At 52.7% G+C, this 21028-nt stretch overlaps 8 protein-coding genes and 1 non-coding gene across 9 annotated transcripts; 3 read left to right on the top strand and 6 right to left on the bottom strand.

Moving 5' to 3' along the window:
* Positions 1 to 718: 718 nt before the first annotated feature.
* Positions 719 to 2788, bottom strand: J4E90_004828 (uncharacterized protein; the record flags this gene model as incomplete). The annotated part of the gene is made up of 2 exons (XM_051434389.1): positions 719 to 2413; positions 2462 to 2788. 2 exons carry the CDS (start codon positions 2786 to 2788, stop codon positions 719 to 721), a joined length of 2022 nt encoding a protein of 673 aa, XP_051291645.1.
* A 1139-nt stretch (positions 2789 to 3927) lies between these two features.
* On the top strand, positions 3928 to 3999 carry J4E90_004827. Its single transcript has one exon. It is a non-coding gene; the product is annotated as a tRNA-Ala (tRNA).
* An 847-nt stretch (positions 4000 to 4846) lies between these two features.
* J4E90_004826 (uncharacterized protein) lies at positions 4847 to 6353 on the bottom strand (the record flags this gene model as incomplete). The annotated part of the gene is made up of 2 exons (XM_051434388.1): positions 4847 to 6304; positions 6348 to 6353. 2 exons carry the CDS (start codon positions 6351 to 6353, stop codon positions 4847 to 4849), a joined length of 1464 nt encoding a protein of 487 aa, XP_051291644.1.
* Positions 6354 to 7037: 684 nt separating this feature from the next.
* On the bottom strand, positions 7038 to 8837 carry J4E90_004825 (uncharacterized protein; the record flags this gene model as incomplete). Its single annotated transcript, XM_051434387.1, has 5 exons — positions 7038 to 7193; positions 7244 to 7705; positions 7757 to 8076; positions 8129 to 8628; positions 8677 to 8837. 5 exons carry the CDS (start codon positions 8835 to 8837, stop codon positions 7038 to 7040), a joined length of 1599 nt encoding a protein of 532 aa, XP_051291643.1.
* Positions 8838 to 11255: 2418 nt separating this feature from the next.
* J4E90_004824 (uncharacterized protein) lies at positions 11256 to 12320 on the bottom strand (the record flags this gene model as incomplete). The annotated part of the gene is made up of 1 exon (XM_051434386.1): positions 11256 to 12320. One exon carries the CDS (start codon positions 12318 to 12320, stop codon positions 11256 to 11258), a length of 1065 nt encoding a protein of 354 aa, XP_051291642.1.
* A 409-nt stretch (positions 12321 to 12729) lies between these two features.
* J4E90_004823 (uncharacterized protein) lies at positions 12730 to 13217 on the bottom strand (the record flags this gene model as incomplete). Its single annotated transcript, XM_051434385.1, has 2 exons — positions 12730 to 12978; positions 13068 to 13217. The coding sequence occupies 2 exons, from the start codon at positions 13215 to 13217 to the stop codon at positions 12730 to 12732; spliced, it is 399 nt and encodes a 132-aa protein (XP_051291641.1).
* Positions 13218 to 13809: 592 nt separating this feature from the next.
* Positions 13810 to 14800, top strand: J4E90_004822 (uncharacterized protein; the record flags this gene model as incomplete). Its single annotated transcript, XM_051434384.1, has 3 exons — positions 13810 to 13870; positions 13921 to 14294; positions 14369 to 14800. 3 exons carry the CDS (start codon positions 13810 to 13812, stop codon positions 14798 to 14800), a joined length of 867 nt encoding a protein of 288 aa, XP_051291640.1.
* A 1692-nt stretch (positions 14801 to 16492) lies between these two features.
* J4E90_004821 (uncharacterized protein) lies at positions 16493 to 17495 on the top strand (the record flags this gene model as incomplete). Its single annotated transcript, XM_051434383.1, has 4 exons — positions 16493 to 16497; positions 16556 to 16682; positions 16737 to 17294; positions 17382 to 17495. 4 exons carry the CDS (start codon positions 16493 to 16495, stop codon positions 17493 to 17495), a joined length of 804 nt encoding a protein of 267 aa, XP_051291639.1.
* A 152-nt stretch (positions 17496 to 17647) lies between these two features.
* On the bottom strand, positions 17648 to 20967 carry J4E90_004820 (uncharacterized protein; the record flags this gene model as incomplete). Its single annotated transcript, XM_051434382.1, has 3 exons — positions 17648 to 19959; positions 20015 to 20364; positions 20411 to 20967. 3 exons carry the CDS (start codon positions 20965 to 20967, stop codon positions 17648 to 17650), a joined length of 3219 nt encoding a protein of 1072 aa, XP_051291638.1.
* Between the last annotated feature and the right edge of the window lie 61 nt (positions 20968 to 21028).

Raw genomic sequence — 21028 nt, 5'->3', positions numbered from 1 at the left:
ATTCTCTATCGTGCATATGTAGCTAAGCGCGATATGCTTACACTGGTGATCAAGCCTGTGTAGTACTCGACGCGTAAGGACTAAGTCGCAGCGAAACGGCTGACTGGTACAGGGTCAAGAAGCACGCAAAGTGCTAAACATAGTATGTAATCTCGTGGATTGAATACTAGTACAGGGCAGTTTATAATAACACAAGCTCGGTGTGGGAATGAGAACGCACCGCATTGATGTGTCAAAATATTGGGCGTTCACTCATCTTGTTTTTTGTACACGGCATATATGGCAAGCGGCTTCGCGATTAGAATCTCTGCAATATGCTCGCAACTGGATAGCCAAACCAGACCTATCTACCTAGTTTGTTGATGCGCCGTTAAATGGCGGCGGGTTAGCTGTACACGACGCTAGTCGTGACCTCAACACCGCCATGTTGCGACACATTGCTGACGACCCAGACCACATTGGCCAAACACAACGTTGCACCTTCCTATTCAAGTTTCGGTGTGGCTTCAGCCATAAACTGAGTTGCAAACTTAGCAAGAGAATATCGCCTCTAGAATTGTGTATATGAAAACTTTCAAGCTGATAGTAAGCCATGGATATGCAAAGAGACGCCGTCGACTCCAAGTCATACAAAACGTAATAGTACAGCCACTAGAATAGTACTCAACACACCAGGACACCGGCTAGTCCAGCTTCAATCCATATTCGCGTACGCATACTATGCGTGGTCACCCTCGCCAGTCTCGTCGTGATGCATTTCAGTCCCATGAAAAGCATCGCCGAACGCCGAATCATCGACAAGGTCCAAGCCCAGGTTGTCATCGTGTCCATAGTCGGCCAGAGCGTCTCCAGCACTATCAATGTTGTCGAAGCTCCCAAAGTCGGCGGTGTCGAACATGCTGCCTGCATCAGCGTCGATGTTGGATTGAGGCATCCCGCCGACATTGTTCGGGCGCTGGTTGTTGCTCATATTTGGCTGTTGGACACCGCCGGCTGGCTGTTGGGCATTGCCTGACTGGTCGTTCATCGTCCAGTCATCAGTCTTGTCTCCTGCACCCGCCATGCCGGACATTTCTACATCCAGATCCAAAAGATCGGCTCCTACATCAAGGCTTGTATCCTGTTGATCGAATGCCGACGACTGGTTCATGTTGCCGTGTGGTACATTGGGTGTACCGGTAGCGGACTGCGATTGACTCGGTGGTTGCGATAGTCTAGGCAAGGACATGTTGCCGATAGGTGTGCCAGAAAGTGATCCCGACCCATATTGATCCAAAAGGTTCGCGGCAGAGTTATCTTCCATCGAGCCCTGGTTGTTCATGCCATTCGATGTGCCGTTCGCTTGCTGTTGGCCTCCGTTGCCGTTCATCTGCGCTTTTGGAGGTGAGGGCTGTTGTACTTCAATAAAACCACCCTTGTCTACACAGACAACCGCCTTCTTCTCATCAAACTTAACACCCAGCGACTTCTCCAAATCTTGTACAACTCCTTCGACCGGGTTTGCGTCATCACCGTCGCTCTCGGTGGAGCGAGATAGATCTCGTAGTCGGCGTTCGGCTTTGATGTAGGTCCTGGTGCGCTTCAACTGTGCCACCTTCTTCGCGTGCTCGGCCTTCATCTTGTCAATTTCAGCCTGCTCGTTCTTCGTGTACTCTGCTACGCGCTTCTCGAAGTCCTTGAGTTGGTCTGCGTCCAGCTTGTAGTAGTTTTTGATTTGGTAGTTGTCCTTTCCTGGCTCCACATTCTCAGCTCCTGGGACGTCCAAGATGCCAGCAGTAAGCGGAGCAAGCTCGCCCATGAGGCCTAGGCCTAGATCAATCGGCGCGATCTTTCCAACAGCGTACGGTGATGAGAAGATCTCCTCCATCCACTCGTGATGCTGCTTGTAGCGCGACAAGCTGATCTCGCGCGGAGTGAGGAAATCGAAAGCATCTTGTGTAGCGTTCTCCTCCTCTTCGAGCGTGTTGTCCGGCGCAAGCGCGCCTGCAGCGGGTTGACGGGGTTGAGGTTGTGTCGGCAAGCGCTGGCGTTTGGCTGGCGGAGGTTGCGCAGGATATTGCCTGCCTGGCTGCATGGGGTTGTAGGGGTAGGGCTGAGGGCCTCTCATCGCCTGTTGTCCAAACTCGACTTTTGGCCAATTCGCCTGGTCGACCAGCATGAATTCCTTGCGCATCAACGGTCCAGCTTGCTGTAGTTGAGCGCGCATCTGGAACTGGGCCTGGACCTCTCGTGGGACGGGTATTTGGGCGGCGGGCATTCTGCTTTGTGGATCTGCGGGCTTGTAGTGCACAAGCCAGAGATTGGGATCGATGTTTCCAGGGCCTGCGGCGATTCGATAGCGATGGCGCGCGTGCACGGCATATGGTTCGTGGGGGTAGTGGTAGCCACTGTTGTGGACGAGGACTTGGAGAGTCTATAGGGTGTTAGGCATTGCGCGCAAATGACGCCTTGGTATACACACGTATCCGCGCACGTTCATATCGTATGCGGTCTCAGCATCAGCCCACACCATGCCGTCCGAGGCGAACATGGTGCCCATGCGCGGGGGCTGCCATGTGAGGATGACAGTGCCATCTTGGGGAGGGGCTGCGAGGTAGGTCCACGCGACGGGCGACGTGTCGCGCACGATCTGCGGGCCTTTGATGAGGTACTCGAGGGCTTGCGGAGCTTGAAGGCCCGGGAGAGTAGGGAAGCGGTACGAGGATATCAGGTGCACATGGGGAAGGAGGTGATTCGGCACCTGCGCACTCGGGTCGGGGGCATGGTAGGCTTGGTTCATGCCGTACATGATGGCGGAGATACTGCGACGGGATTGCCGCGTCGGTCGGGTCGGTTTGGGTGGTGATGCAGCGGGCGCGAAAGCTGGGGTTGGTTGATGTCTGGAATCTTTGGCGCGTTGGGACCGCGCGACTGCCAAGATGTCGTCGTAAGCGGTTAGCGCGGTACTCGGCTGCTACGAACACATGTTCAATCACGATCATGGTGTACACAGAAGTGTTACTGTCCTGTGTGTTAGTGAAAGGTACATGCAAAGTATGGCGTGTATTTCAGTCAACATTTCGCTCCGTACGCACAAGCACAAGATAGCTTCTTCGAGGATGTTCTCCTTCTGCAGCCGGCCTGATCGACACATCCGTGCAAACCTGAAGGTTCCTGTATCTAAGCCGCCAGGTATCATCGGAGCACTGAAGTCGGCCTCATGTACTATGTCTCTTGTGATTGTGTTACATGATATACTCATGCTGACCTTTACCCAGGTACCCATTCTAAACAATTGTGGAAGGGTGGGGGTTTGAAGGTTTTCGACCAACACTGCAACTGACCAACTATTGGGCATTGATTACACGTCGATATAGATGAGGTAGCGCCACGGTGTGATCATATACAGCAAAGCCGGATGCAAGATAGTCAAGAAGGTCTTCTGTTGCGAAGCCGTTGCATCTTTCCCCCTCAACCTACCAATATCTGGACGTTGAACCTCTGCAATGAGCCTACCTACAACCAAATGTGATGTATCCGAGGATCGCTCTGAGCTTCTCTTGTATGTGAGTAATTGTACATGGTTTTAGCAAAGCCAAACGCAGTAGCCCCATTAGTGATGAAAAGAACGAGTGGAATATTTGCGTGAATTAGCCATCCCAATGAAAGATGTAGCTTTGACTGGCGGCATAATTCGCGAGTTAGCCCCACAAACTTGCATGGTGTTTTCGGCGAGAACGGCTAAGTCGATTGAGTGGGGGTAAAATGTCACTGGCCCGTAACACGAATTTTTATCAGGCCTCGCTCACTCAGGGCGTCGAGTTGCGAAATACCAATATAAACGTTACAATTTGGCGACTTTTCATCAATCACCGATCACCGATCACCGCTCATCGCCCGTTTGGGCGACGGTGAATTCGGCGGTCCTCTTGGCCAAAGAGCAAAACCGGGCTTGTGGTTTAGTGGTATAATACTCCCTTAGCATGGGAGTGGTCCAGGGTTCGATTCCCTGCAAGTCCATCTTTTTGCGCTGCTGTACCGTTCTTTAGACGGGGGAGAGTGTAGAGGTGTGGTGAAGGTTTGGGATTTTTTGCGTTTTTTGGTAAGATTGGCATCACGACTCGTCATTCTATGCAGGTGATGCAGGTTCTTTGCTCAAAACTCGCCCTATGCTCATTTCTACAGCCATCGTATGATGATGTCTTTATTTTGTAACCGTTTTGTCAGCCTCAGGCGTCTGGTGGTTGTGGGCGGCATCACAAAATCGCGCTTCTCCAACAACCCCGTGGTAAAAGATATGCGACACCAGCTGCATACTGACCAGCGTGATCGATCAGTGTAGCGCATCGGTTTGAGCACATGCAACAAGAGTGTGTGGACTTCAACATAATTACGACACTCCTACTTAGCAAATAACCCCATAGATCTAATTTTGAGTCTCTCCGCAGCTCCGAATCAGGGAAGATGTGATTGTACACACCCCTGTGCAACAAAGTACGATCTCGCAAAGACGGTCTTGGTTCACCCTTCGCTCGTAGCAATTGCTATCCCCATTCGACCCTATGTCTGGAGGCATTAATCGCTATATGATCTGACGAACCCAGTGACGGGTCCGTGTTCAAAGCTTTGTTAATGCTACGTACGCCGCTCAACGAAGGAGATGAAGACGCATCCTCAGCATCGCCAGCCGTAAGCGGACGAAATTAGTAAATTGGATCATAGTCGTACACACCAGAAGGTTCCTTGAAGAGGAAGTCAAGCATGCCACGATGCATCTCTGTCTTGATGTTAGCCAAAAGTCGGAGATTGCGCTTATGCAAGTTCATTTGCTATCTGCAACAACGCGCCGTCTCCCGATGCCGCATGCTTAAAACCAACTCCAAGCCGACTGCGAACTCCAACTCCTGTGCCCAAGAAACCTCTCGATCAGCTCCGGCCCATGCCTCTCCCTTCCAATATGGCGCAAAGTTTCCTCAACGAACGCATCCGGCCTCCACACATCTCCAACCGTGTAATACAATCGTCGGACCGTCGCCGTGTCTTCATCGCCCCCATCTAAACTCCAGTCCGCTTTCACGCCAGGCGCATAGTAGGATAGTTCGAAGAAGCCCACGTTATACCCGATTTCGCACTCGAGCATAAAGCTCTCGAGGACAGGCATTTGCTGCGTCGCTTTTGCAAAGGCGATGAGAAACGGGTCTAGCGTGTCTCGATTACCGTGTTGCATGTATTGAGTGTCCTCCTCGTCCCTCGGGGTGCCAACGAAGTACCAGGCACCAGAAGGCGCGACGGGGTTGAACGAGATCTTGAGCTTCTTGAGCGAGGGCCACGATGGCATGGCGCGCGATTCGTGGACAGAGGGCCAGAACAGCGTCGAGTCGACATAAGCGTCCAGAATGAAGGTTGTAAGATTCTGAGAGAAGACGCGTAGGGACGCGCTAAATGGATCGAAGAGTGTGCCTTGTGGAAGACTAGAGGACGTAGCTTCTCGGTGATCGAACGGCGCTTCCTGGTGGAAATTGCACATCGCTACTGAGCTAGCCGGAAGCTTCGTTCGCTCAAGTAACCTTGCGAAAGTTGATCTTCTCTCAACGCCGGCCGATTGTGCACCCTCTTCGTAAAATTCTGCGTAAATGTGCTTCAGGCCGGGCAGAACTGACATGAGCTGGGGCGCAACGGATGGGGATATCTTTCGGCTGTAATTGCCTTGCATCTGGAAATAGCTGATTCGCGAAACTGTAGGTATTTTGTCCACCTCGGACAGCGTGAGATAGGCAGTAGAATACCGAATCTCGGAATCGTAACAATCGCTCGGGGACTCCGGAGCTGCTAGGTTGAATCGCAACTCGGAACGGACACCTGCATCCTCCCATTGCTCCAAGGTCGAGAAAAGTTCAGCAATGCTATGGGTGAAGATGTCGTTGTTGGCCTCTTGCTCCTCACTGCTCTCCATGAGATTGCCCTGCTCTTCCGGATATTCTGGAAGCAGAATGCTGTACTTCAAGTTCCTCAAATATTTGCACCTATTGCGTGTTACGATGGTCCGCAGTTCGCCAAGATCTTCGCTTCTGATGTCTAGTCGATGGAATGTAATGAACTCAACAGCCTCCTTCCATTGCTTGGATATTGTAGCAAAAGGTGGCAGTGCTGACGACTTAACGACCAACCGTTGTTGTAAGATATTGGGAACCCCTTCTCGATCTGGATACCGATCGAGAAACGTCACCATCCGGTTGATGATCTCCTGAGGTAGGCGGTCCATTGTGACGAAGATGTCTTGAGCTTTAGTCGAATGACACTCAGGAACAATGGTCAAATCTGGATACTGAGTTGGTGTAAACAATCACTTCATTCAAGGAAACTGATACGCTCATCAGGCGCAATAGGCATGGGCTAGATTGTGCGTGCCGTGAGGTGAGTAACAAGCTCCACGATTTCTGCAGACACACATCCCTTGCGATGTAGAGCGACACTGCGCGACGAAGATGCATACGGCGTCAGTGCCCTGGCTCTCCGATTCATAGACTCACAACTACCGTCTTATGCACGTCGCGTCCGGAGATGCTCCCGAGGAACTCCAGTGATGGAACGTTTGGAGTCAGTAAGATAGTAATATGACCGACCGACCGAGATGAACGTGGTGTGATTCGGGTTGCTATTTGGATAAAGAAGGATCAGGGTGGTTGATGAAGCTGAACGATAATTTGCTCACGCGCCAGACACGGAAGGGCTCTTCAATGTTGGATGCCAAGACGGGTTGAGAAGAGATGAGACGGACTGCGGAAATCGCTCAAATGATTGCGGGGTGAACATCAAATTAGCATGGCTTGGCGTCTTGGCCGCCGCGCTAACACGTGCCTTTCGTGGGAGATCCCGAGGTCAGCGCCGAAGGTCCTGCGCGAATGTTTTAGGACAGCAAGAATGAATCAGACAGTGTGTACCAAAGCAGTGGGTATATTGAAGCAAAGACTGCTCTAGGGATAGCGAATGCCAAAACTACGAAGCCCAAGCTCTCCTATTCATGCGACATGAACTACTAATGAGTGAAGTCCAGTACTCTAAACAACGTGGCTCTGCTCGACATGGGGCTCCTTCTCATCACCGAAGTTGTTGAGGCGCTCCTTAGCAGCTTGTCTGGCGATGGCGTCCATGTCCACAGGAGCTACAGCGGCAGGGCCGTCGAAGATACGGGCAATCTCCTCAAGTGTAGGTCCCTATTGTACGAATTAGCAATGTTCTCCAAGTAGACTAGACATGTACGTACCTTGGTCTCGGGGTAGACGAAGTAGACAAAGACAAGCTCGACGGTGATCCAGAGAGTGTAGAAGAGAGCCAAGTTCCAGTGCTTGGGAAGGTTGTCCCATGCGACGGGGTTCGTCTGACCACCAACGGCGAGGATAGCCTGCACAGTGATGTTCATGATCATGAGACCCTTAGCACGGAGAGCGTAAGGCAGAATCTCGAGAGCGTAGGCAACGAGTAGACCAGACCAGGCGAAAGCGTAGAAAACACCGAAGATCCAGACGAACGGAATCTGAGCGTAACCGGCTGCGGAGTTGGTGTCGCCGGAGTTCTCATAGATGGCGCAGGTGATGGTCCAGCAGACGAATGAGACGACCATACCAGTGGTTGCGCCGAGGAAGAGCGGGCGACGACCAACCTTGTCGATCAGGGTAGCTGCGTAGACGGACACACAGAGAGCCAAGATACGTTCACCACCGGTAAGCTAATCCAAATGTTAGTGAGTGTTTTCATGCCACAATTCAGCGATACTTACACCCATCTTCTGGTTCTCGCTGGTAATACCAGCACCCTCGTAGACCAAGTTGATGTAGTTGGAGAAGAGCGCGTTGCCAGAGTACTGGGAGATGATACCGAGAGAGATGAGAATGGCCAACCTCCATCGGTTACCCTTGGTCTTGACAAAGTCGACGTAGCTGGAGTTCTTGTTGGCATCGGCTTCCAGACGAATGACCTCCCTCATCTCGACGTATTCGAACTGAACTGTGGCGTTGTTACGGTCACCTCCGGCATGGTAGTAGGCGAGAGTGTCCAGGGCCTCTTCGTAGCGCTCCTTGGAGATCAACCAACGTGGGCCTGGAAAGCAATGTCAGCGTATACTCGTTATGAAGTGCAAAGTTTGACTTACTCTCAGGAACCCACCAAAGGAAGCAGAGTTGGAGGAACGAAGGCAGAGCCTGAAGAAGAGTGATGGACCTCCAAGACCAGTGGTTGTCCGCCTGAGATGTACCCCATGCGATCCATGCGACGAAAAGAGCACCCAAGTTCCAGAGACAGTTGTATACGGCAGTGAAGATACCACGGTGCTGAGGATGGCAGATCTCGGTAAGAAGAATAGGCGAACACATCTGGGCGAAAGAGTTACCGAAACCAAGGATGAAACGGCCACCCATGTAGATCTGCCAGTTCGTAGAGAAGGTCGAGACAAGGGCACCAGCAATCATGATGGAGCAGCCGACGGCGATTGGAATCTTACGCCCGGTCCACTGGGTCAGGAAGGGAACGAGGAAGAAGCTGACGATCGAACCGATGTTGTACATGTTGTTCATGAGACCCAGGCGGTTACCGGTAGGCTCATCAAAGTAGTCCTGCCATCTGCTCATCTGCTGCGAAGAGTTCATCATCATGCTGAAGATGGTCAGCAACTCCCGCTGCATTACTGGAAACCCCACTCACCCGTCATAACCAGTAGTGGCGGAGGCAATGCAAAGGACCGACGAGTGCCAGAACAGCTTTCGCATGTTTGGGTCCTTGTACCAAATGACCTTCTCGAACTCAGGCACATCCTCGCGGACGGCACTGTTGCCCTTGGCGGCTCCGACGTGCATACCGACCATCTTGAATAAAGAACGATGGAACTGTTGAGTGAAAGATTGACCGAAGTTCAGGACAAGTAGACTGTGCTACTGATGGGCGAAGTCCCTTGGGGTTGAGAATGACCCTCGTCCGGCGTCGAGTACTTATATTCGATCCACCTCCACTGCAAGCGACCCCACACCCCGGATGGGAGATACTCCCATGCTTGTTCCACCGCGGGTTGACGGACATGGGTACCGCACTTTGCAGGAAGACTGCCTGACAGCAACGGTGGGAAGGGCCAGTAAGATGATACCAAGAAATCCCCACCGAGCGATCTGTTGGCACCAGGCCCGTAGCGCCGTGGGACTAGACTTACAAGAACAGAGAAGTCCCGTCTTGTCATATCTAGGCATTGGCCGCCAACGGAGGTATCCAACGTCCGATGCAAATTGCTGTCTCCCCATGGGGTGTTCGGCTGCCTTCCAGAAGTCTATAACCTGGTGGCGCTAGAACGTGTGACCACATTTGACAATAGACCCAGACACGGGTTGCTGTCATTCATTGGCCCTCGAAAGCGCCTTGATATTGCTTCGTGATAGCCAGATAGGACAACAGCATGCTGCGTTTTGGAGACGCGACATGTGCAAAAGCGCCTGCTGGCGCGGTCTGGTGGTTCTATGCCTCGGTCTGCTTCAACTCATCAGATGAGATTCCTCCATCATGAGATGTCGAAGCCGATCTGCCGAGTGATTTTCGCCATCAGGCCATGCGTTCCCCGATTCTGTTGCTATTCCGCTGTGCCCAGCGTTGAGGCTTGAGACGCCCCCGGGCTTGATTGTAAGACGCCTCGATAGCTCTGGATCCCCATCTGAACAGGCGACTCGTCCCGCGGATAATTTTGCTTAGCATCCGGTATGCCTCTTGGTGTTCTGCACTCAAGGCTTGGACGAACCAACCAAGAGTCCGCTCACGGTAGGTCAAGCTTACCATGCGATGCCAGGACCAGCCAAGATGGATAAATGGGCCTGCGCGCCGGATCTGGAGCTCGGTGACTGGACTTTACAAAAGAATTGTACTGACGATGTCGTTTCATGGTTTTTCGCATTGGCAGACGTCGATAAGGCTCAGACGGCTTCGATGTACGCATGCGGATAGGGTGTGCAAATGGTTAGGGGGGGAGCCGCGCTGTGCATACGCGCAAGCGACGAGGCGGGACGGTGTCCAGGTGCACATCGGAGCTATGTTGCAGGCCACGTGCAGCCTTGGCGGCATGCACCGGCGGCAGCCATGGGAGTAATCAATTGCGAGGTCGGTGCTCGTACTGATGCGACACTTTCAATTTCCCGGGAGGCATATGTGTGTAGAGAGTTCCACGCGCCGAGCTGTTGGAGTCGACAGTATATTGTTCATGCGCAAGCGAATAGGCTAGTGGGGCCCCTCTTTCCATCGCAGAACGCCCCACCCCGGTCCTCTACACGCGTTGTATACTCATGTCGTGATTGATGGCGCTTAGAGACATGATACCAAGCCCTGCCCTGACAAAGACGGGGCCCCGGTCAGCCGGGACTGCGCAGCTCACTCGATAGCGGATCACACATTTAGCCGGCCACATCTGGTGGTGGCGTTGTGGTGGAATATTGCTAGACGCCAAGCATGCGATTATTTCTGGAGCGGAGAGCGGAAAGGCGGCACGGTGATGGATGAGACCTCTGTGTGAACATGATTTTAACACTACTCACAGCCTTTATCGACAAAGTGCGATGTGGCGCGGTGCGAAGACTGACCCAGCAGCAACGACGGGCCGGACTTTGAGCCTGTGCTCTTCAGGCCACCTCTGAGCTAATTCACGAGACGGCACAGCACCGTCGCCGCCTGTAATGGATGCGCGTTCTGATGGGAGATTTCTCGACAAGATGGCGGGCCACTATTCTGAACACGACACCGACGCAAGGCCTTACTTCGTCTCCGGTAACGAGTTTCCGCAACCGAACGAGAGAGGGACTTTTCTACCACCCTTCAGCAGCCTAGAATATGGCGGTTTCGATCAACAGAGTCCCAAGGAGTTGTCAAACTTTGTCGGATTCGAGATTCAGCGAAACATCTAAAAAGGCGGAAGATTAGCGAGCGTGACAACTTCACAGCCTCCTTCTTGTCGTCATAGACACACATACTCAGTGGACGGGGGCTATAAGAAGACATGGTGATGGGGTTGTGTCTTGTGCATGTCCCACAGCACCCGGTGAGGCAGACCAAACGAGATTTGAAGTTTCATAGAATGTATCGCCAGAAGATAAGAGACTTGACCATCAAAATCTAGGCTGATCAATTGCAAAGGGCTAATTCAGGCGCACTGTCCGTGAGCTCTACGTACCGCACGAGACCTTCCGTGATACTCTCTTGTCCACTCCAGTCATTCCATGCACTTCTGGTCCCGCTCGATTTCCTATCTGTGTACTTCATACACTCCAGCCAAAAGTGTTGTTTTCACGAAGTCTGGTCGGCTGACGAGTGTAGGCAAGCTTTACGATCTGCTTCGGGACTTTGCCTGCGAACTTCTGTTCTATGATTCTCCCCAAGCCCTCGGCCGCTTCCACGGCCATTCGACAGTAACACCCTGAGTGCTCAATGATGACTGCGTTGAGCGCGTCGCAGTCCAATATCCGAGCAAGCTTGTATTTGTTGAACAGCTCCTCACCCTCGGCAGGGTAACGGGTGAAATCGTCTTCGTAGTAGTCGTAGCCATCCTCGATTTCCAGCCTGATCAGATCGCTGCAGTGGAAGTTAAGCTTGATGGTACGCAGACCCTTGCATTCGAAAGCAAGTTCTAGATCAGCGTTCACACCGAACTCTTCCTTGAAGCGGCTGAAGAACCTGAAGTCCAAGTGACGAACGAGGTCAAAGCGGCTCGGCTCTGCGGCCAGGAACGCGCGTGCAAACTGGTTGTCGGCGTATGAGCAAATCATCATCTGCGAATTCCCGATGACGGTGGCGACCGTCTCGTCGAAGGTTCGTCGCGATGTATAGCAAAACTGGGGAAGAAACCCGGGTCGAGCGGGGTTATTGCCCCTCCTGACTGCCTTGCGCACTTCCATCACGTTCGTATCGACATCGAGGGTAAGTTTCCAGATCTCGAGGCGGAGTTCAGTAGGCAACTCAAGGAATCGGTGAAACTTCGGCTTGATGGCAGGGGCTTCGTAGACGTCTGCGACTGCATCGCTCTCTGGAATCCACGGCTCGCCTTTGATGTATCTGGGCACTGTATTTTGTAAGCATAGCTCGTGATTCCTTGCATCCCACAACGACCTACTCTTCTTCGACCCGGGTAGCACGCCATGCTTCACTACTTCAGCCCAAGTCTGAATATTCAGGTGCGAAGTACTGGAAGACGGGGTTGAAGTGATGGTTGAACCCTGAATATCGGGAAATGTCGCCGTGTCTAGTTGGAATGTCGCAGCATCATGCGCGACGTTCATGCCAAATCGACTGCCGGCTACTGAGAAGGGAATGAGGACGATGGGCATGTTTGCGATTTCCTGTCTTGTCAGGAAAGGTCTTCGTACTAGAAGAGATTTAACTTACAGTGCAAAGAGAAATGAATGTAAGAGCCGGAATGGGTGGAAATCGTGAGACCAGGTTCATCGATGAAGGCTCTACGTATACGGGAGGTAGTGAGTGGTAGACGAAGCAGCGGATAAGACTCCTGCCTCGCCCTTGTAGGAAAGTGTGCCCAGAATAATTTGCGATATTCCTCTTGGGAAAGCGTCTTTGTGCGTTCGAATTGTATGAAATGCGGCAGGTGTGGTTGGCTCGCCGTCTGTGGGCCATCGCAGTACCACGGAATGGAGGTGATGGAACCAATCTGCATCTCAGCCTTTCACACATTCGCATCTTGATGTGACCTCTCCTTTTACGCCTACGCAAGCAGACAATTCAGAATTTATGGGCGTGCTCTTGCACCACCTTTCCATCTTCGATGACACAGATGTCGACACCAGCAGTCACACGCAAACTCTCCATATCGAAGAGGTACTCTTCATCCTTCTTTACTACCTCCGAGTAAAAAGGATCCTCGTAAGCCTTCTCGAAATCTTCGTACTTCCGCACCCAGAAGTCCGCCATGCCGTCGTACGAAAGAGCAGGCATGCTTAGGCGCGCTTTGCGTTTAGATGTAGTATGATACTTGGAATGATCAGTACTTGTAGACGAATTATGCAGTATCAAGATGACGAGGGACTGCACAAGTAGGGAGAACTGATGGGAAAGCTAACTTGGACGTATTTGATGATGCCGTGACGCTGTAGCCATGATGTGATGAGAGGGCCATGTTTGTTCGCCCAATGGTCGTTGAACTCATCTTCAGAAAGTTTAGCATTGCGGTTCGCAAAAACAGTGATGCGTATCAATTCTTCGGTCGACATGGTTGCTATTGCTTGAGTTGTCGCGAATGTGGCTGGCGTCCATGGGTGGCTGGGATGAGGATGCCGCGTCGATGACGCATCACTGCCTGCAGGAACCCTGATCGGCATCCATCCAAACCTACCGCATGCACGATTTCAATGTGCTCTTTCATGACTGATTACCCCGGATCACTGATGCGATGCTCATTATCTTACCTGTCGCTGCGGACCACGTCGCCAGTTTACTTTTTGCTCATTACGCCCCGCCTTGACCCTGTAGAACGATAAGGATGGTGCTCCACCCCTCCGCCTCTCCACTCGACTCTGCGATCAATCACCAATCGCTGGCATGACCTTAGCTTCCAGACAACACATGAACAAAAGGGCCTTTTCACATACGGCTACCGGTAGCGCCCGCCATGGGGCGTTCGGTTACCCGTCGCCCCTCATTTAAAGGAACGGCGATGTTCGGTCGAGGCCGCGGAAGCTGTTATCCGACAGCCGCACAACAGAGTAGCGACGTTAACTACCAGAGCACTTCAGCTTCTGACAAACCTTGAAAAGGACTTATCACTTGCTGGAGTACAATACGATCGTTAAGTGTGGAGCCAACATGACATCCATCGATCAGCCGCTGAACGGCAAGATACTCCTCATTACAGGAGGTGCATCTGGTACTCAGAATACTATCGATGTCGGAAAGGTGTATGTCTAACATGGACAGGAATCGGCCTTTGTGTAACAAAGCAAGCACACGATCTCGGCGCACGCATCCTTGTCGCAGACCTCAAAACAACACCCGACTTCGATACCTTTGCTGCCAAGAAGTCGAACATTCTCTACGTGCAATCTGACGTGACGCGATGGGCCGACTTTGACAAACTTTTCGACGCGTGCGAAAAGCAATGGAACGACGTTCCCGATGCATACGCCATCTGTGCGGGACTGTTCGACCCACCGTTTTCCAACTTCTGGCAAGACCCCGAAGACCAAGGGTATAAGCAAGTGGAGGTCAACGTGAACCATCCAATCAAATTAACGAGATTGGCTATCAGGAAGAGTCTGGGGAAGGGCAAAAGGGCTAGTGTTTGTATCATCGTAAGTCATACCACATATCAGGGTCGACTTGAAGGGCCGTCACGTAGTCGATGGCACGTCTAACACCAGAATAGGCGTCAGTAGCCGGCATATCAGGCAACCTAGCAGCTCCGCTCTACTGCGCAACGAAACACGCTGTCGTGGGCTTCGTAAAGTCTCTTGGGCCATCTGAGCCACTCACAGGCGTCAAGATTACCACTCTCTGTCCTGGCGCCGTGGCGACACCGTTATTCGACGCCGCGAAACTCAAGCAATACTCTGTGACCACGGAGAAGGCATTGACACCAGATGCATGCGCGACTTCTTTGTTGGATCTGCTACAGAAGAAAGAGTACCCATGCGGCAGTGTACTGGAAATTACTCTTGGTGGGACAAGGCTTATCCCGGAGTGGGGTGTGGAGCCGCCGAAAGGTGTGGGCTCGGGACAAGACCTGGATGAGCAGTTCATGACGAACATGCTCCAGCCTATCAACGACAAGTTGAATGCGGAGAAGGCGAAGGCATGAGGACACATAGTGTAAGGGATGCGTGTGTATTATGTGTGGTATTGAAATCTCGCTACCAGATCACACTGAACAACGAAAAGTCAAAATAGGTCTGCAGCACACATCAACATGAAACTATGCAAAGTAGGTGACCCAAAGCCAACGTAGGCTCCAGGCTGATTAGGGTTTTGCAGTATACTCTCAGTATACTTTCCACACCCCTGACATCCCCGGCTTCCAATAGCCTCAACCCCCTAACAACCCCACATACCCTCCTTGCAGTCCCCCAAATCCCTCTTCTGAACCACCACCATCTCTGCCTTTGTCTCTTCAAACAGTTTGCCGTGAGTGTGCCTCCATTTGTCGGGGATGACAACTTCGTCATCGGCATCGTTGTCGTTTGCCCGTGCGACAATGAAGTCGCTGGTGGTGATGAGGGGGAGGGTGCCCATGCCGCTTGGGATGTATGGGCGGGGGTTGGGGAACATGGGGAGGCTGAGCCCCAGGGTGACGAAGAGGGAGATGATGATGGTGTTGAAATGCATCTTGTTGGTTGTGGTGGGGAGGTTTTTGGTTGGTGTGTTGGTTGGTATTGGGTTGGTAGTAGTGGATGGCTTGTGGTATCTTTGAGTTGTTTTGGATTTGGATGTAAGATGTTTTTGTGATGGTAAAAAAGCTAAGAGGGACAGCAGAAGCAGGGCGTTATGTACTAATGGGCGAATGCGTAGATTCCATGGGATTTCATTACCACGGTTTAGTGGTTGGAGTTCCGACTCCACTATGCACTCCAAACATGGCTCAGCGATTGCTCGAGCCATTCAAAGCGTATCTGATTTGTATCACGCAGGGACTAACCAAAGTCTTGAGGTAGCCGGGTAAACTTCGGCTGGTTATCGGGGTGCATGCACGAACTCATGGTGCCGTGAAGTAGTCGAGCACTTTCCAGTATCCAATCGCTTTTGCAGCGTTTGCAGTTTCGCGCTAACCCTACATGTCTACCCCAAGTTCGCGGGAAACGCTCCTTCAGTGCCTGCCTTCGGCGCCTTCCTTTGATCAGCACAGCCCCTGCGCACCCCATCTTGCCCTGCATTCTTAGCCCGGATTTCTTCTCCGCATACTGCTTATACAGCAGCTTCCAATCTGAACACGTGCTATTATATTCCTAAGTTCGCTCACAATGGCTCTTACCCTTTCCAAAGTTAAGCAATATAGCTACTAGAGAGCATCGAGCTGTGCGCTACCGGCTCTCGCGCCTGGATCACGAACACTGTATCTAGAAATTGACATCGTCTGAGGATGCGTTGTAAAATACATAGGTACCTATCTCCCATGATTGCGATGTTTCTCAGTCTTGTGTGCGGCAAGTACAGCACATTTTCTGATTATATTGGTCGTAGCAATCACCGCTGTCTAGAACATCGAGTCTTATCTTTGCAGACTACGTGGCCGGCATATATGACTGCGTGTTGTTCATCACAGACCCAGGGGATGCCGATGTGTTGTGGTCTGCGCTCGCGCTCGCGCTCATGCCTCACCTTCACCTTCACTTTCACTTCTACGTAATCTACCAAGCGAGACCCGAAGGCTACGTACGTCCTGGTAGCTCACCACTTGCAAATCGGGCGTCTTACTTGTGCGCCCAACACGTTTGTACCTCAGCGCCAACGCCACGATACGCAGAAATGGCAGAGACTCCGCGCCTTCAGATTATAGATGCGGTTCAAAGGCAAGTTCCTCAAGCTCCTACGAAAAGCCCAAAGCTGATCAGTATCATAGCTGTTTCACCTCCGGCGAATACACGGACCTTACTATCAAATGCGGAGCCGACATCCACAAAGTTCACAAGATCATCGTGTGCAAGCAAGTAAGCTTCTTCACTACAGCTCTCAGGTTTAGTGGCAAGGTATGCATAGTTGATTCCCGAGGTCTGGAAAGAACTCGGTCTGACGACAAACAGGAAGCGCAGACAGATGTCATTGATCTCCCCGAGGACGAACCGAACGTAATCGCCTCTCTTATCCAATACCTTTACACAGGCAAATACCAAGACGACTTCTCTACAACCCCAAGGAATGCGCATGCGAGCCCGATCACGCCCTCCAACATCCCAATTCAGCGGACTGAGACCTGGGATGTCATGGGAGACCCGTATACCTATGATTTCCCGCACACTTGCACAGAGGAATGTGGAAAGAGGACATTATGTCCCCATCATTACTGCGACCATGATACTTGCAGTTTGGCTTGCAAGGCCTTCATCTGCGACGAATGCTGCTTAGTCGGGCGTCTTGGAGGACCACCCCAGCTTCTCAAGCACTCGAAGATGTATGCAACCGCTAACAAGTACGATGTCACTGGCCTCAAAGAGCTAGCAGTCAAGTACTTTCAGGTCGCTTGCGACGGATGTTGGGACGTGGAGTCTTTCGCCGTCACCATCGACCATGTCTTTTGTTCGACCCTTCCCGAGGACACCGGCTTGAGGTCGATAATTATCGATACTATGTCTAACAATATGGTACTTATGCGCAAGGCCGAAATACGGGCTATGGTGGTAGCTCACAGCGATCTGGCTGTGGGCGTTCTGATGACGAAGGTGGACTAGCCATCGAAGATGAAGAGGGTCATGACCAGCGACACCACCGGCAAGGCCAGCAAGAATGAGGAAGAAGCTGATGAAGGCGAGGGTGCTGGAGACGAAGAGATTGATGCTCTCTGAACACGCTACGAAGATGATACACGGCCGGCTCTCCGGCGTCGTTATCACGATCGTCCGCATGATGAACAGAAGCTCAACCAAGCGTTCAATGTTCAATACAACATGAAAGCAACGCCCATCTCTTCCAACGCCTAACACCATTACATATAGCATTACTGCGTGATAGCCCTTAATCCTTGTAATGTCAACCCAAACATAACACCCCTCGCAACCCTAGGTTCCTGCAAGCAATCAAACACCTTACCCAACGCCTCTCCACTGGCAGCCTGGCCCATAACACTCGTAAGCGCTTGCGGCATACCATTCTCCACAAGCAGCTTCCTCGCTTTGACCCTCAACTTCTCTTTCTCTTCATCGCTCATCTCCTTTGGCCATCCTTTGAGTTCTTCTTCGGTTGGCAGACCGTTCTCCCGGATCTTTCTGATGTGATAGGCTAGGCCGGCGTCGGACGCATTCCCGTCAAGCACGGTGGTCTGAAGGAGTGATGTGATGGAGGAGAGTTGTGGGTTTCCTGGGCGTAAGAGGAAGGATTTCGCGGCGTTGAGGAGGGTGCGACGGAGGGTCCAAGCGGAGGAGAGGGTGTAGAGTTCGTTTATGACGGCGAAGAAGAGCTCGATGAGGACGGTGGTTTCGGGCTCGGATAGTGGCGTGTGGGTGGTTGCTGCGCGTGGCCTTGACAAGGGTTTGGCCGGAGATGAGGTTAGCGATGTGGCCGAGGGTCGACGGGGTAGTGAGGGCACGGAGTCTGTTGATGGCCGCGAAGGTTTCTGAGGTGGGGTTGGTTCTGGTTGATTGCGCATAGTGCTATAGTCGTCGGAGATCTCGCTAGGCATTGGCGGTAGATTGATTAGTTGATCACCTCCCATCATGGGGCTGAGATCTTCGATCTTCTCGCGCATGCTTGGTGCGCGACTGTTACTTCGGGAGCCATATCTGGAAGACCTCCCCGAACGCTTGCCGTCCCCGTCAGGGTTGTACGATGGACGGCGTTCCATAGGCGCCTCGCGCCCTGGCTGCTGGTCGATGACGGGTGAGTGAGGGTCGCGCACAGAGTCCATCGATGTACGCTTGGTCACTAGAGATAACGTGCTCGGCGATCGGATATGCGTGGGTAGTTCGGAAACGGTCGACTCGGCTCTACTTTGTCGTGTTTGGATCGGCGCCGTGTTGGACGATGTACGACTTAGAGGACTTCCGGATGCGTTCGGAGTGGCGGCGTTGCTGATCGATTCGCGATTCTTCTTTCCTCCTAGTGGTGATGCTACACTGCCTAGCACCCCTGTCACACCACCGAACAGAGCCTTGCCGCCACCAGCAACCTCTTTAGGCGCCTTTGAAAGTACGCCCATCATCCCTTTGCCAACTGAGTCGAAGGTCTGGCCAGCCCAGCCGATTCCTGGGAAGCCACCACCAGGGGTCTTTCCTGATCCCAGTTCCTTGTCTAAGAAGCGCTTCATCCCTTCACTTTCAGCAAGCGGTTGGTACTTGACAGCATCGTTGAGATAGCGCTCCAGTTCTCCACGCAGAGACGCCTTGGTGTGACCTTTCCACGGCGGTAGTGTAGCGTGTGCTTCGTTGAAGCCGGAAGTTCCGGTGATAGCTGCTATCCGACGTATGACTTCGTGTAATGTCTCAAACTCAGCATACTTGCGTGCCGTCATCCACCCGGTATGGTGATTGGACTTTGGCTCGATCTGAATGAGATACTCTGCTGTCGGCTTGGCCTTGATCGTGCCCTTTTCTCCAGGCATGCTGTCATCGAAAATGGACATTGTGCTGTTGTGCAAGGTCAATGGTGGTGGTCTTTCCGCCGGTGGGTTATCCATAAGCGCAGTAGGCGGCTGGGGCATTACAAGCTGATCGAAGCTCGTGAAAGCCTTCTTGACCTCCTGAGCTGGTGGGTCCTCAGAACTCCTTGGCGGTGAAGCTGGTGTTGTCTCTGAGAACGACCGGCCGGAGAGCCCTGAAATGGCTAAGTCTGCGTGCTCAACATCGCCGTGCGCTTCGCCCTCGGAAGATGAGGGGGTGACTATGCCCTGGGTGGTGCTCTCCGACTGGTCGTCGTTGAGGGTCGATGTAGAGGCGCTTTGCTTTTGTTGCTCCTTCAGTCGCTTTGCGTCTTCCTCAGCGATCATCTGGCTCAGGAGCTGCGCTTCCCGCATCGCATCGTCCATAGCTTCTTGGGCCTTGCTCATGACACGCTTATGCTCCCTCTTTTCAGCGGGGGTTGCTGTTCCTGCACCAGCTGTCTCGCTCTCCGCGTTCTCCTTGACACCTTGTAATTGTTCAGACGAGCCCTCGACGCCTGCGTCAATCGCATTGAGAAGCTCGGGCTCGCCCTCTTCCAGAAGATATACAATCCACCCGTTGATCCACTCTGGCTTGGAGCAGCTGACGACGATCATCTCGAGTATAAGCTTCGCGAGGATTTGATGCAAAAATAACCGCGCTGGCACGCAATTGTCTAGGGTAGGTGGTAGTCAGCGTACGCGCATGAATTGTATATAAGACTTGCTTACAGGTCTTTGGTTCCAGATAGTTCTGTAGGATATCCTCAGCAGCCACACTGAACTGCTTCGTCTGGTAATCTGGGTCGAGGATGTTCGCTAGGGTGCTGTCCCGCTTCATCTTGAGATATATATCGACCGCTTCGGTTGGCACATCACCGGGCGAGGCTTGGATTGCAGCGGCAATCTCCTGCAGCAGAATGATCATGAAGGAGGATGAGCGCGTCACAAAGTCAAGGAAATTGTCGGCTGGTCGCTTTCGGGAGAGGTGTGCAGATATGGAAAGCACGAAGGCGGTCAGAGTCTGGCGGCACGAGTTCGGGAAAGTGTCTTCGGAAGGCAGTAGGGGTGAGTACCACCACCTGCGTTGTATTAGAACAGTATCTAGGCACTGCACGGAGGACATACTTGACATAGTCACGAATGACTGCATCCGTCAACTCCGTCAGCGCAGCGGCAGTCTCGGGCTTGAAGTCTGAGTAGTCGAGCGTCTTGCCAGAGTACAGCTGCACATTGAAGTCGTAGCCGTCGTCTCCGGACTTGCCCTTGTCTGGTGTCTTGTCGTTCCGCCAGTCGAGCACGCGCTGGGCGATGTCGACGGCCAGCTCTCGCTTCCGCGCGTCGGCGCTCTTTCCTTGTGTCTCCTTGCTGTCGCCATGGTGCCCCTCCCACGTCGCGTGGAGGACGACGCCGCCTACAACGCCTATGAGGACTAGCCCGACGCGGCCGAGTATGAGATATGTGCCTGCACCGAGGCCTGCGAGACAGGCGCCGAGCGTCTCATTGCTCGCCGTCGCCAAGAAGTGCAAAGTGCGATCAGTGAGGGCCTTAAGGTCGAACGGAGGCGCGCCTGCCTCCGCCTTTGGTGCCTCCGGCGTCACGGCGGTGCTATCGCCGAGCGAGTCATGATGGTCGGAGAGTGAGGAGGTGGGCGGGCTCGGGGGTGGTGCTATGGGGTCGCTCATGGTGGTTGTATGTAGGCGAACATTGGGGTCTGCGATATTGGAGAAAGTCGTGGCCTGCAGT

This window comes from Alternaria incomplexa (genome assembly GCF_024043165.1).
Source record: "Alternaria incomplexa strain BMP 0042 chromosome Unknown scaffold_6, whole genome shotgun sequence".
NCBI lineage: Eukaryota > Fungi > Ascomycota > Dothideomycetes > Pleosporales > Pleosporaceae > Alternaria > Alternaria incomplexa.
The sequence above is the reverse complement of the archived record's forward strand: the minus strand, read 5'-3'. Positions and strand labels throughout refer to the sequence as shown.